The sequence below is a fragment of the Entelurus aequoreus genome, linkage group LG01, assembly GCF_033978785.1.
Source record: "Entelurus aequoreus isolate RoL-2023_Sb linkage group LG01, RoL_Eaeq_v1.1, whole genome shotgun sequence".
NCBI classification, from domain to species: domain Eukaryota; kingdom Metazoa; phylum Chordata; class Actinopteri; order Syngnathiformes; family Syngnathidae; genus Entelurus; species Entelurus aequoreus.
Genome location: NC_084731.1, coordinates 33,121,012 through 33,137,088, shown reverse-complemented (window position 1 = coordinate 33,137,088; position 16,077 = coordinate 33,121,012). Strand labels below are relative to the sequence as shown.

The window sequence follows — 16,077 nt, the reverse complement described above, 5'->3', positions numbered from 1 at the left end:
CCTTAATTAAACAATATTGCAGTCTAAAACATAAAATATGTTAATCTAAACAAGTATTAAATAATTACTGTTGTACAGTACTTACACATACAAAGTCTCGAAGGCAGATGCGTATTAGAAAGTATCCAGTAACAAATGTGTCTGCATTATTCAACTTAGTCATGAGTTTAACAATGAATTATTGTTGGCACTTGATGTCGCCAAAAAAGGACCCCACCACTTCAACCTAAAGACAGCATAAGTCTATACCAGATAGTTAATGATAAGTAGGTTACTGTTTTTCATATCTACCATTGTTCTTTGAGTCATTTGACTTGATCACACCTTTTCGAACATTCCACTCTTTAAAATAAAAAGTAATAATTCCTGCGGATATTGTATCGGATCAACATCGGTTTCGGCCAATATCACATCGGAAATGAAAAAGTGGTATCTGGACATCACTACTTGTCAGCATACTGTAGATGTTGAAGCTGTTGGGGTAAAGACTACACATAAGCAACATAAATGGGACTGTGGAACTGTCAAAATGTTCTTGGAGTGTTTTTTCTATAATATACTGATACATCTGAATAATGTTAATGTTTATCTGCTGTACTTTTATTCCTCCTAACAATCATTGTGAAGCAAACATGACTACTTTATAGGCAGCAATTAATTTCAAAATTGAAACAGTAAAATACAAAGAAGTCTGCAAAAGAATCAGAAAAGTATTTATTTTGACATTGTCAAGATAACAGCACATGTGAAAATACTAACCAATCAGCGAAAATCCTAGCAAAAAAAAAGTACATCCTCATGTTATTTATGAGGAAGAGGGCAAAAACATTCTAATGTTCATGGTTTGAAAATAATAAAAGTTTTTTCTTTAGCAACATTTGTGTTTCTAGCATGTAACATCACATTTATCTACAAACTAAAATGCTATTCAATTTTAAATGACAAAGTGTAAAGGTATAGTTGATACAACATTACTGCACGGTTGCCAACATTCAGTAGACAGTGTAACAAGTCTAAAACTGTCTGTCAGCTTCAATTTGTTCAAGTTCGTACAAACTCCAATACCTATCAGTGCACAGTCTACCTGTTTCACAAAACAGAAAGACTTATCTTTGCAAATGCTGCCTCCTGCTGCAGTATTATTAACCCCAAAAGAAGTGAGTTAGAAATGCACCACAGATACAGCATAGCAACTAAAGTAACAAGGAATCTAGATACAGTTGCTGTCTTGAAGACCAAAACAAGAAATGTAAAGAATCAAAGAAATGCGATACGCTATACTAATACAAATTCTGTCCTTGTTCACTCTGCTACTTATTAGCAAAGCCAACATTACAACTTTATATGACTTTTGCACCAAAAATGGCAAAAGTTCCTTGTCTGTTTGTGCTGCTGGAGACGTCTCCTCGCTACATACTCACCACATATAGTAGCTACGTGTGGTGTCCACAGGTGAAGGTTTTCCCTCTGTGCTGCCATCTTTGTCCTTCTCCCCGTCAGCCTCCCACAGGTTGATTAGCGGCGGGTAAAGCTCATTGAGAGGGATGGAGGACGTCTTTAACATGTATTTCTTCAAGGAGTGGTGATAGTTCTTCCTCTTCCATCTACGAGCCGTGTACACGCCTACGGTAGCCAGACTGAGGAAGGCCAGTGCGGTTGCCATGACAGCGAGCACTGCAGCGCTCGGGTGCTGCTCTGACAGGTTCAGGGCAAATGTTGAGCCACGGGTTGTTACATTTACGCAAGACTTGTGCGTCGTCAGGTGGATATTGGAGACCGTCAGACATACCTCATACTCTGTGGCAGGTTGAAGATGAGTAAGGTTGTATTCGTGAACGTCAACGGGTACGCGAGCTGTGTAAGTGATGCGCGGGTTGTCAATCTTCATGGTGGCTGAGGCCCATTTTATGTTGGAAGACATGACGTTGGAGTTGACTTTCCAAGACACAAGGATGGAGTGTGACTCGGTCTGCTTGACATAGATCCTCATCACCTGAGCACTGTCAAGCAGGGTGCCGTTCACTCGAATGGAGGCAACCCGTGTGTCAGCCCCTTCAGTGTTCTGGGCCACACAAGTGTAGTGTCCAGAATCCTCCACCTGTACATGGGACAGCCACAAAGTCCCTTCACTGCTCAGGTGGTAGTGCTCTGACACAGTGTCCTTAGTAATTTTGCTCCCAAGAGGGGTCACCCAGTATATCTCCGGATCTGGTTCAGCCATGGCCCTGCAGTCCAGGCTGACGCTCATGCCAAGATTTAGGTTGAGGTGGCCAGGGAACGTGTCATGGCAGATCAGCGGGATGCATTGCTCAGGGGACTCTAGCAGTCTTAGCTCTCGAACACGCTGGCCCCTGAATTCTGGCGGGGAAGTGCAAAGCATCGCCAGGGGCTCCATGAAACGTACCGAGGTCCTGTTGGAACTCATCCACTGGATTACGCAGTCGCAGCGTAGAGGGTTACTGTGCAGACTAATCTCCCGCAGGTTCGGCAAGGCCTCCACCGAATGCTGGTACAGAGCAGTGAGAGCGTTGTTGTTGAGCATCAGGCTCTCCAGAGAAGACATGTCTCTGAAGGCCAGCCGGTGGATATAAGACAGCTTGGGGTTGTTTGTGGCCTCCAGCTTAGTCAGTTCTGGTAGGTTGTCCAGTGCATAACGATCTATAGACACCAACTCCATCATGTTGTTGATACCCAACTCTTTTAGGTGAAGCATGTTTCGGAAGTCTCCTTCCTGGATTTTGTGAACTGGATTTTTGTTTAAATCCAAAAATTTCAAATTGGGGACTTTCTGAAGGGCCAACTGGGGAATTCTGACCAGTTTGTTGTCATAGAAAGAGATACTCTCCAGGTTATCCAATCCTACAAATGCATCTGGAGGAACATCGGTAAGATCCATGCCAGCAAGAACCAAACTCCTCAAACTTCCTAGAGGCTTAAAGTTGAAGTCCAATAGGCCAATGACCGGGTTCTCCCCAATCATAAGGATCTCAAGGTTTGGTGTTTCTTCAAACCAGAGACTGTCAATAACATGAAGCTTATTGGAGTTGAGGTGAAGACGCAACAGGTTGTGCAGACCTGCAAATGCTCGAGCAGAGATGGAACTTATAAGGTTATGGTTTATGTAGAGCTCCTGCAAGCTGGAGAGATTTCCTAGACAGTTGTCCGGTAGCTTGCTGATCTGGTTCTCCTCCAGATGCAGGGTGGTAAGATGATCCATGCTTGTGAGGCCTACAGCTTCCACAGAGCTGAAGTTGTTCTGTGACAAGTCCAACTCCGTCAAGTTGAGAAGGGCTTTTAGCTCCCCCCTGGTGTGAGAGATGACGTTACTTTGGAGCAATAACACTTGAGTATCTGTGGAAAGGTTGATAGGGATGCGTGTCAGCCTCAGGTCATTGCAGTCCACTGTTGTTGCCTCCTTGTAGGTCGACTGGGGGGTAAACCAAGGACGGATCTCACACACACATAAATGAGGACACTTGACATGTACAGGTGTCTGAGAAGCCACTAGCATGGCCATGCACAGCCAGAGTACAGGAGGCACCATGTTGTCTGTTGTGTGCTGTAATATTTGTTAAATAAGAGCCAACCTTCTAAGTGAAGACTTGAAGAAAATGTTCATGATCATTGGTTTACTCTGCGGTTTGTTGGCTTCTCTAGAGAATCCTCATGAATGCCCTTTTTTCATCCTGAATAAAATCCCAGGGAACATCGGTTTGTGATCGCAGCTGACGTTTTATTGTTCTCTACTCGAGGTGATCACCTAAAAAAGAGAAGAAAAACATTAAGATTTCCCGTCATAATGAATTAAGGTATTGACAAACACACAAGTACACTGGTCAGACAAACATAGTCTTAGGGCCTTTGGTTAAAAGCCAGATACTCCGTCCTTTGGGCAGTGTTGCTATACATGTAAACCCTATTGGATTAGACATCATTGTTTGGCAGTTGAATCTTTAGTTCTCTCTGTTTCTGAAACTCATGCCAAATAGGGTTTCATCAACACATTCAGTCAGCCAAGCATCTCTTTTATAGCCTCATTAATACTGTGTTGTTTAGCAGTATCTCAGATGCTGTTTTCTGATTTGTGGTGCCACCTTAGAAATCACCATGTGTTTTTCGGTGCGTGCGTGTGTGTGTGTGTGTGTGTTAGGCACAGTCAGCAGCTCTGGCTGTGAGCCCATTACACAACAGGATTAATAAACAGAGAGAGTGTGTGTATGTGTGCCCTCTTCACTGCTAATCACTAGCTGCTTGTGATGTAGGCTCATGAGGAAAAAGTCATAGAATTAGTGCAGTGTCAGCGTTTTTTGAAGTGTTAGTGTTGCGCTGTAGGCACAACGTCCTAATCCTTGGCAAAGAAAGGGCATGTGAGGAGAAACTGACTTAAACTTAAACATGAGTCACTGGGTCACCAGCCAAAACATCAGGTACACCTGCACAACCTTATCCAATTAGGTGTATAATCCTATGCATCCGATGTTCATAATGTTTTGGTTATCTATTTATTTAGGGGCAAAATCAACACTTTTTATCGTGCTGCAATACAGTTTTACACCACTGTAATGTACCAACAATATACACTAAATTGCCGGCATTACAGGTCTAATTAAGTTTGCATGTACTTTCATGAACAGACAAGAAAGTTAATTATATTTGGTTTAACTGACATATATAGTTATTTTTCCTCTAAGGAATGGTGAGGGCATATTTAGGGTGGCTGGATTTGTTTATGAGCGGGTCAGCGGTGCTACCATGTCCATAAAGAAGAAGCTTTGGTAACACTTTAGTATAGAGAACATATTCACCATTAATTAGTTGCTTATTAACATGCAAATTAGTAACATATTAGCTCTTGATTAGTCATTTTTAAGTACTTATTAATGCCTTATTCTGCACTGCCTTATTATACAACCAGGAAGCCATTAAATAAATGATCAATGATAAATGGGTTATACTTGTATAGTGCTTTTCTACCTTCAAGGTACTTAAAGCGCTTTGACAGTATTTCCACATTCACCCATTCACACACTGATGGCGGGAGCTGCCATGCAAGGCGCTAACCAGCAGCCATCAGGAGCAAGGGTGAAGTGTCTTGCCCAAGGACACAACGGACGTGACTAGGATGGTAGAAGGTGGGGATTGAACCCCAGTAACCAGCAACCCTCCGATTGCTGGCACGGCCACTCTACCAACTTCGCCACGCCGTCCCCTAATTAACTAAGAGTCTTCCCTCAATAACCTCAGAATTATTGCTTATTAGTAACCCTAACCCTTATATGTTCCCCTAGTGTCCAAATAACTCTAAATTAAGTCTTTGTTACTTAGAATATGTTCCCCATACTAAAGTGTTACTGAAGCTTTTCCTTCATGACGTCATGAAGTTTTGACTGAAAGTTCCAAGAAGTGAGAACGATTTTCTCACATTTGGTGGTTATAATAAACAGACTATAGCAGACCTGGGCATTCTGCGGCCAGCGGGCCACATCCGGCCTTTTGTGCGTCCCTGTCCGGCCCGCGTGAGGCCAAACATAAATCACAAAATACATTTTAAAAAGTATCTATGTCGAGTGTGCAATACAACGGTGCTGCTTTTGTTTTGAAAAGCGTTATTTGTATTACTTCCGTGTGGACGTATGCGCGTGCGTGATTGTGAGTGAATGTGAACAGCTGCAATCACAAATTACAAAATAAAGTTGAAAAAACATCTATGTCGTGCGCGCAATATAACTGTACTGCTTTTATTTTGAAAAGTGTTATTTATGGGCGTATGTCCGTGTGTAACCTGTGAGTGAAGGTGCACAGCGACAAGTGATGCACGGTTTACACCTGAGACGCTAAAAAAAGAAAAGTTGATGACGAATGCCGTGTTTTCAATAAGACATGGACTGCCAAGCAACGTTCCCTCTAAGGTGCGCACCTGCGCAATTGCGCACTGCTCAAGTGTCCTCTGCGCACAGCAAATATATGCCGCGCACCAAATCAAATCCCATCTGAATTGTAAACAAAATAAACACATTTATTCTGTGTAATTTTGCAATGCAACTTTGAGTGACAGTGACAGCAAGCGGCCCTAACGGTGTTCGTCAACACCGTTCAATTGAACACCGTTCAATTATTGTAACGTCTATCGAGATGCTTCGAGGCCAGGAATTATTTCAATCACTTTATTGAGCAAAACTGTTTATATTCGGCCATAACCACACCAAAAACATGAGTAAAACACTCATATCTCGAAAAACTAGTCATTTTCTGCCGTACAAACCAGGCCAAAACCAACTTGTCATCTGTCATCAACACGCATACCACTAAACCACTAGTGCGTTTATAGCCACACAAAAAGTCGGACAACTCAAACACCACACAAATTTACACTATGACTCCTCAGTCATACGTGTGCTTATTTTACTGTCATTTATTATTAATGTTAATTTATTGATATTAATCATGGAATGCTGTTACTAGAGAAAGTTACAGGAATGCACACTTCATCCTATGCTTACATTTCTTTGTGCAACATGAGGATGTTTAAGGGAAACTAAATGTGATCTCTGAAAGGGGTACAAATGATTTCCAAAGCAGTGCTTTTGGTATAAAGTTAAGTTGGGTTAAATGAAAGTATTATTATTATTATTATTATTATTTATCTTACGGTATATATCAAAAATAATATTGAGCAAAATTTAATTGAAATATTGTCGATGTGGCCCTCCAGCAGTGCTCGGGTTGCTCATGCGGCCCCCGGTAAAAATTAATTGCCCACCCCTGGACTATAGGGACACATATTACTGTTGGAACAACATTAGAGTGTCCGCCCTGAGATCGGTAGGTCATGAGTTCAAACCCCGGCCGAGTCATACCAAAGACTATAAAAATGGGACCCATTACCTCCCTGCTTGGCACTCAGCATCAAGGGTTGGAATTGGGGGTTAAATCACCAAAATGATTCCCTAGCGCGGCCACCGCTGCTGCTCACTGCTCCCTTCACCTCCCAGGGGGTGGAACAAGAGGATGGGTCAAATGCAGAGGGTAATTTCACCACACCTAGTGTGTTTGTGACTATTAGTGTACTTTAATCAAAAAGTCAATGTTGTCAAATAGGGGAAGTTTAACATAAAACATATTGCAGTGTACGTGTAGAATACCTTGTAGGCACCTCGTATAGTAAGTTAGAGTGTACGTGTTTATTTGTTGTTAATTACCATTTGGGTAATATAAGGGGCATATCACAGCAATCCCCAGCCTCTATGCAAATATAGTGCCTATATACTGTGATAAGAGAACTTTTGTCTCTTCTTTTCTGGCCTTTTTTTAATGGCGTAAAAGGTGATCATATTTTGTTGGCCACTTGGGGGCAGTGGTAGCAGGTTTAAATCAAAAAAGAACAATAAAGCAGGTATATACTCCTCCAAAGGGATCCATTGTATTTATGAACAAACATGTCTCATTGACACATCCAGCAGACTTATTACTTTGAATTGTCTTCCCGTGTCCACCTGGTGACTAAGCATCGATATCCGCGCCGCTTCAGCCTCTCAGCTCCTGAGGGAAATAACTGGCTCTAAAGCCATTAAAAGCTCCATTATGTCCGCAGCTTATTACCCGATGCAGGTGTACAGTAGGATGTTTGAGGTTGTTCCGTGTAAACAGCTTTTTGTTTTCACCCTTGAAGAAAGCGCATACTTTATATCACCTGACCTGTTTCTATAATGACTCACTACCCAGCTTCTCTGGAGGTATTCCATAAATTATCACTGACGCTATTCCTCAATCAAAGTTAAATACCTTAATGTAAGGAGATTTACACGCTAAATGTGTCTGCCGTGCCATCTTCTTTACCACTTATGTTTCGCTGCTCCAGTTTGAAATTCAAGGAGACAGCCATGATAATTGCTGTTGTCACGCTGAGGCCATGAAACTCTTGACACCTGGCGCTGGGTCTCTGGCAGCCTGGCTGCACTGTGGGGGCCCTGCAACCTTTCCTACCTGTGTGTGTGGGTGTGGGTGTGTGTGTGTGGGTGTGTGTGTGTATGTGTGTGTGTGTGTGTGTGTGTGTGTGTGTGTGTGTGTGTGTGTGTGTGTGTGTGTGTGTGTGTGTGTGTGTGTGTGTGTGTGTGTGTGTGTGTGTGTGACCTTGTTGATCCAAGGAAGTACTGCTGGGCACATATGGTCCATTTCACAGACTTCATGATTACTGCGGAACATTCATGACAAATGGGAATACTGGCCAATACCCACGCAGGAAGTGTAGAAAAAATGGAGGAAAATATGGAGTTGGTCCCCCTTTTGCAGCTATACGGTTTCTTTAAAAATGAATTCCTAAAGAGTTTATCTTCTCAGTGAAAAAATAAATTGGAAAATTAAACTTGGATATACTTTAGAGCAGTTGTTCTTAACCTTGTTGGAGGTACCGAACCCCACCAGTTTCATATGCGTATTCACCGAACCCTTCTTTAGTGAAAAAGTAAAATGTTTTTTTTTCAAATTCAAGACAAAGTTATATGTTTTTGGTAACCCTTTAGTATGGGGAACATATTCTAAGTAACAAAGACTTAATTTAGAGTTTTTTGGACACTAGGGGAACATATTCTAAGTAACAAAGACTTAATTTAGAGTTATTTGGTTAGTGTTAGGGTTAGAGGGTTAGGGTTATAATAAGGCCATTAATAAGTACTTAATAATGATTAGTTAAGAGCCAATATGTTACTAATTTGCATGTTAATAAGCAACTAATTAATGGTGAATATGTTCCCCATACTAAAGTGTTACCATGTTTTTTTACTGGTGCACAAAATTGAACCGTGCATGAACATCACCTTGTTCAAACAACAAAACCAACACAGTGCATAAACTCACAACAAATTACACACCTGCAAATCAGTGTGACTTCTGCTGTTGCCGTATCCGTATTACACCAATAGGGAGAAGTTTTTATTTACACGATGAGTCGGGTGTGTTTTGACCTCCGCCGAACCCCTGAGCCCGACTCACCGAACCCCTGGGGTTCGATCGAACCCAGGTTAAGAACTACTGCTTTAGAGTAATCAGTGTACAGCTTGTATAGCAGTGTAGATTTACATTCCACTCAAAATGAGTCAAAGCGAAGTTATTTTTGTCCAAATATGTAAGTATCAAGATAGACTGTGTGGTTTTAGGATGTGTGAGTGCTGCCAGGACTAGGGAAATGTGGCTCATTGCGGGGAAACAATAATTCCAAAATGTTCATAGACATTCTGGAAGCATCATTGCCTTTCTTCAGTACCATCCATCCACTAGCACCACCATCATGGAAAAGTGGAAGATGATTCCAGTAAAAGTTCAGGTGAATGTCATGCCCAAGAGGATTAAGGCAGTGCGAGATAACAATGGTGCTCACACCAAGTATCGACATTGGACATTTTCACTATGAAGCGTACTTGTCTTGCCTCATATATTTAGTGTGTTGACTCATTTTCAATGGATGGTAAATCTATACTGCTGTACAAGCTGTACACTGACTACTCTAAGAGTACATGCAGGTTTGCTTTGAATAGTTTTGTTACTTTAGAACATAATACAATCGTTGCTGTAATGATAGGGACACACTCCGTTCTGTGAGATACTTTGAATAAAACCTGTACAAATAAATCCTTTTTCAAAGGTGTTGGTTAGCTGAGAAAGATGCCTCACACTTCAGTCTAATCGGATTGTCTGATAATTACGGTTAGAGGGTGCCAATAAAATGCAGTTTAATTTGATTTAACAACCCTCTTCCTTTCTTGCGAGGCGATACAGCAAATATTCATCCTTGCCTCATAACCTGACAGGAATATCAATAGGGAGAACCCAGAGGATCATTTCCCTCAAGAGAAAACCTGATAGAGTAAAACGCTGCACAGATTGGCTTTGCTGGAACAACGCCTTTGTGAACTCTTGTTCTGAGGGAAGGGAGAGAGATTAGGCTTGTGATTAATCCTCACAGTGCCGACATAGGGCAGGAGCATCATCTGTATCCTGAGAAGCCATTACTAAATCTGCGGCCCGAAGCAGCAGATAGATGAAAGCATGTGAAGACTGTATTGTCAACAAAGTTTTTGGCTCTAAAAACCATAGCCTAACAATTTAACAGGATACTTATTGACTTTCACATGCACACAGCTCACAAACCAACTGACATGGTGACGTGCAGTCAGGAGAGGCATGAAAAATAAATGTAATGATTATAACGATAATTTCTAGGGGTGCACAGTATTTTTTTTTCCTGCTTTTGAAGGCCAATAACTTTTTTATATCTGTTTATTTATTTAGATTTAACTGTAGTACTTGAAGTAGGGTTGTACAATATACCGGTGTTAGTATAGTACCGCGATACTAATGAATCATATTCGGTACAAAACCGCCTCTGAAAAGTACCGGTCCCGCACCCCCGTCGTCGTCACGTCGTGTCATTGCTGGTTTTACGAGCAGACAAGCATTTTCGGCAGCGCACAATCACGGAGTACTTACAAGCAGACAATGTGTGTAGACAGAAAAGGGAGAACGGATGCATTTTGGCTTAAAAACTAACGATAAAGGTGAAGCTATAGCACTGAAACGCCCACCGGAAGAGGTGCTTTAAGACATGGCTAGCTAGCTAACGTCCATCCGCAGACGGCAGTGTTTTAGCTACTTCTAATCCTCGCCTCCATGGCGACAAATAAAGTAAATTTCTTTCAAGTATCATCCCTGCAGGACGAGGAATAGCTAAACATGCTTCACTACACACCGTAGCTCACCGGCGTCACAATGTAAACAAACGCCATGGGTCGATCTACACCTAACATCCACTCTAATGATATCAAGTACAGTCTAGTCAGGGGCCAAATTTAGAGAAAAAAATGTGTCTGGGGGCCGGTATATCTATTTTTAGGAACACTAATAGGAAAACCTCACAATAATGTCTGATTGAATGCTAAAAACGTTATGACAGACCGCCTTAAAAAAAGGAATGGAATTTTAATTTTGTTTTACTGAATGAGACACCCAGAATGTACATAAAAATAAAGAATGTGGGATTTACAATATTAACTATGAACGATAAAACACTGAATATTGACAACATATGAATGTCACACCCACTCTCCGTCGACATATTTTACAATCAAGCGAAATGCAACTAAAATGCAACAAAACAGCGAAATATGAACGTGAAGGGTACAAATAAACCCACCTACAATCTGATATATTCGATATATCACTAAGCTTTAGAACTTTGTTGTGAAAATCTCCTTCCGCGTCTGTCTCTGACACCTGCATTTAAGGCTGACACTCTGGAAACACTCTGTGGAAACGCTCCTCCACCCACACTGCTTGGTGCCTGCTGTGACTTAGATTACCATAATAACTAGAATGTCATGCAAAAGCGCAGATTCCAACCATTGAAATACTTTGTATAGTTCAAGACTTACGGTCATTTGAAAACATGACTGCACATCATAATGGCAGCTACAGTTTCCATTTTAAAGACCTAAAAAATTTTTTTTGGGAATGTCCAGCAGGCCAGATTGAAAATCTTAACGGGCCGCATGTGGCCCCCGGGCCTTAATTTGCCCAGGTCTGGTCTAGTTGATACCACTAGGATTATGTCGATATTTTTTGGCATCACATCTTCTTTCGTTTAAAAAAAAAATGTTTATAAACTCAGGAAATATGTCCCTGGACACATGAGGACTTTGAATATGACCAATGTATGAACCTGTAACTACTTGGTATCGAATTGATACCCAAATTTGTGGTATCATCCAAAAGTAATGTAATAATCACTTATTCTTCTGTTGTTTGATACTTTACATTTTAACAGAAGTGTAGATAGAACATGTTAAAAAAGAAAAAGTAAGCAGATATTAACAGTAAATGAACAAGTATCGTAGATTAATAATTCATTTTCTACCACTTGTCCTTAATAATGTTGACAAAATAATAGAATGATAAATGACACAATATGTTACTGCATATGTCAGCAAACTAATTAGGACTCTTTGTTTGTTTACTTACTACTAAAAGACAAGTTGTCTAGTATGTTCACTATTTTGTTTAAGGACTTAACTGCGATAAGAAACATATATTTAATGTACCCTAAGATTTTTTTTTTAAATAAAGCCAATAATGCAATTTTTTGTGGACCCTTTATTTAGAAAAGTACCGAAAAGTACCAAAAAGTATCGAAATAATTTTAGTACCGGTACCAAAATATTGGTATCGTTACAACACTATTTGGTGGGAAAAAAAGTTTAAGAACGACTGTTATACACCATTTAAAATAATTTTGTAATATTATTTCAGTGTTATGAAAAAAAAGTAATTGGACTCAGCAGCCATGAACCTCACTGCACGTCACTGCCACAATCCCTCAACAGCTTGTCATTATCCATCTGAATTGAAGGCTCCAGCAGAAGGGATTTACTTTCCTTGCTCAGCCAATCCTTATGAGGTTTTGATCTCAGCACACATTTCACATGTGTAACACCCACATGCCTAACTACAGTCACCAATATTACCCACGCCACACAGAGGCAAGACGGCTTAATGTAATTGCGGGGCCTAATGAGTCCGCTCTGGGCCCTCTCCATAAATGCGTTAGGAGCAATTACCCGAGCTCCAGTGAAATTGGTCAGGACAGGTTGTGTGGACAACAAGAGTCGGCTTGTCTGCATTTTAGATGCAACGTTGCTGCTTCCATGCTACTCAAGCGAAGCCTCCCATGATGGAGGAGGTATCGCTTCGCCGCCCTGTCTGAGCACCCCTTTTTTGTAGGGCGAAAATATAAGCAGCCGTTTCTGGATCACCAGCCGCACACGGGCTCCCAGACATGCCGTCACCATGGCGACGCCTATGCCACCAGCATGTGTGTTTCATAACCAAACGGCTATCAGTGCACGAAACTGAATTAAAGTGAGTCCCCGACGATATAAAGGAAGACCACAAAATGTGGGCTGGTTCTGATCCGGAATCTCTGATAAACTGAGCAGCTTCGGGCTGATGTTTCCGCCTGTGCCCTCCCAACCCGAGAGACCCTGTTGGTGCTCTATTAGTATGCAAGAGTTTCACTTCACATCGCACAAGGCTTTTTTGGTGCAGCTGCCTGTTGGCAGAGGTGCAGATATAGATGCATGTCCACGGCGAGCATGCACGGCTCTGCTTAGGCGGGAAGGTCACGGGGGAGGACAGCTGCACTAATGAAAAAATATGACGCCATAAAACTCCCAAGAAAGTAGTACAAGCTTTTTTTTTATGTTTATGGATACTTTTTACAAATGAAAATACATCATGTTAAAGGGGCTGTTAGGAGCGGTTGTGTGGCTTCCAAGAGGGCGGTGACTTTTGAATGTGTCGAAAATATATTCCCGCCATTTTCCCTGCTCCTTTAATTTAAGCTACGCCCCACGTAACGCACACATTATTTATGTCTGTTGTCAGCTGAATGCACAGCCTAGTGTTTTTAGAATGTAATACCGGTCACCCGGGGGGGCAAAATGTGTATTGGGGGGGCGTGAGAGGCAGAACCGTCCAAGTATCATTGTCTCTATTCGTACTTGAATAATACACAAGCCTCCAGCTAGGGCGGGGGTCAGCAACCCGTGGCTCTCGAGCCCATACTTGCCAACCTTGAGATGGGGGGGGGGGGGGGTGTTGAGGTGGTGGTTGGGGGGTGTATATATATACATATATATATATATATACATATATATATATATATATATATATATATATATATATATATATATATATATACATATATATAAAAATAATTTATTTGCTTTGGTATTTTGTTTGAGGACAAACATGACACAAAGCTTCCCAATTGTTAGAAAGCCCACTGTTTAATATGAGAACATAGTTTTGTCCTTTTAATTTCGGCGGTTCTTGAACTCACCATTAGTGTGGACAGTTTGTTTACATGTAAAATCTTCCACTCCTTCTTTGTCTCATTTTGTCCACCAAAAGTTTCATGCTGTGCGTGAATGCACAAAAGGTGTGCTTTGTTGATGTTATTGACTTGTTGGAGTGTTAATCAAGCTATTTAGGCCAACTGTATGTACATATTGCATCATTATGCCTCATTTGTAAGTATATTTGAGCTCATTTAATATCCTTTACTTTTATCCTCTTTGTATATCATTTCATTTTGCATGTCTCATGACACATTATCTGTATGTAATATCGGCTGCATTTCAGATAGTTGTTTGTGTGCCATGTTGTTCCAGACCACAGCAAACATTACCTAGCTTGCCAAAGATTATAATAAATCTATTAAAAAAAGACAGCCTGATGTTTCCATTAACTTAGACCAGGGGTCGGCAACCCGCGGCTCCGGAGCCGCATGCGGCTCCTTGACCACTCTGATGCGGCTCAGCTACATACATGCCGACCCCCCCGATTTTCCCAGGAGACTTATGGATCTCAGTGTCTCTCATAGATTACTCCCAGGGAAAAAATAATCCTATTTACACTCTAATTACTAAATAAAGGGCGTGCCCTAATTGCACTGCAGTAATTGTCCTCTATAGCATTTACATACAGCGTGCCAGTCCAGCCACATGTTGCATGTTGTTATTACTTGCACACACAGGAGACAGCAAAGCATACTTACTCATCAGCCACACAGCTTACACTGACGGTAGCCGTATCAAACAACTTTAACATTGTTACGTTACAAATATGCGCCACACTGTGAACCCACACCAAAAAAGAATGAAAAACACATTTCTGGAGAACATCCCACCGTAACGCAACATAAACACAACACAACCATTACCCAGAATCCCATGCAGCCCTAACTCTTCCGGTCTACATTATACACCCCCGCTACCACCAAATCCCCCCACACATCAACCCCCTCGCCCCCTCTCCGTGCGTTGGTTGAGCGGAAGAGTTAGGGCTGCATGGGATTCTGGGTATTGGTACCGTCAGTGTAAGATGTGTGGCTGCTGAGGTAGTACGCCTTGCTGTCACTTACGTGAGCAAGCTGAAATTGCATTCTACTTGTGGTCGAGCAGGTACACTGTTAGGGCAGACTGTAGAGGGCGCCAAATGCAGTGTCATCACGCTCTGATATTCGGGAGTCTCCCGGGAAAAATGAGAGGGTTGGCCAGTATGATGCTATCAAGCGCCATTCATTCAAAACTTGCGGGCTGCACTAACATCAAATTTCCACATTAAAGTGCGTGCCGGTGCGTGTGTCGGAGACCCCTGGTTAACATAGCACAAAGCATTTAAGCTTTGTATGCGGTGTTTTTCATTTTAAATTTTAAAAAATTTTTTGTGGCTCCCATTACTTTCTTTAATTTGTGAAACTTGCCAAAATGGCTCTTTGAGTGGTAAAGGTTGCCGACCCCTGACTTAGACACACACATCTATACCTTTGGGCATTAAAAGCCAGTAATTTCCAGGAGTTATCTCACCTTCTGAGTAGCCTCTGATTTACTAATGGTTTCTAATGTTGCAACAATGTGTAGAATAAATATAAAATGTAAACATTTCTGTCAACAAAGATTTGCTTCAGCCTGCAACACATAGTCATTTTGATAGTAGGCTATTATAGCTAATATAGACACTTACGTCGTGTGTTGCCTTCATTATAAGACTTATGTACGGCTTTTCATTTTTTGCGGCTCAAAACATTTTATTTATTTTAAATTTTTGGTCCAATATGGCTCTTTCAACGTTTTGGTTTGCCGACCCCTGAACTAGGTGGTAGCAGTGCTCAAACTAATCAACAGACTGCCTTTTCTATTAGTAGAAGTAGTACACCTGAACATTGGTGTAGTGAGCTGATGAAGGAGAGATGGTGAAGGTGTTTTAGATCCCACCTCATTTTCTTAATAATCTATTTTGATAATCAAGTGCTTGAATGCGGAAATCCAACTACGAAAACTGTAAATGTTTATTAGGTTCTCAATAGTACAAGTGTTCCACCTTAACCAGTGTTTTTTGGTATTTGAGCTGTCTCTTGGCTAATTGTTATTCTTTAGGTTGTGAGCAAAAATGTGGGTTATGAGCCTTGCCACCGCTAGTAGGCGTAGCAAATGTCACAGTGAGCTCTGTAAGATACGACCAAAACAG

At 41.4% G+C, this 16,077-nt stretch overlaps 1 protein-coding gene across 1 annotated transcript in view; it reads right to left on the bottom strand.

The window, feature by feature from the left end:
- Positions 1 to 744: 744 nt before the first annotated feature.
- Positions 745 to 16,077, bottom strand: part of LOC133661531 (leucine-rich repeat neuronal protein 1-like) — a 21,589-nt gene continuing 6,256 nt past the window's right edge. The window contains exon 2 of the mRNA XM_062064833.1: positions 745 to 3,760. Within this exon, the coding sequence (XP_061920817.1) occupies positions 1,418 to 3,544 (2,127 nt within the window). The 5' untranslated portion in view covers positions 3,545 to 3,760 and the 3' untranslated portion in view covers positions 745 to 1,417. The remainder of the gene's footprint in view (positions 3,761 to 16,077) is intronic.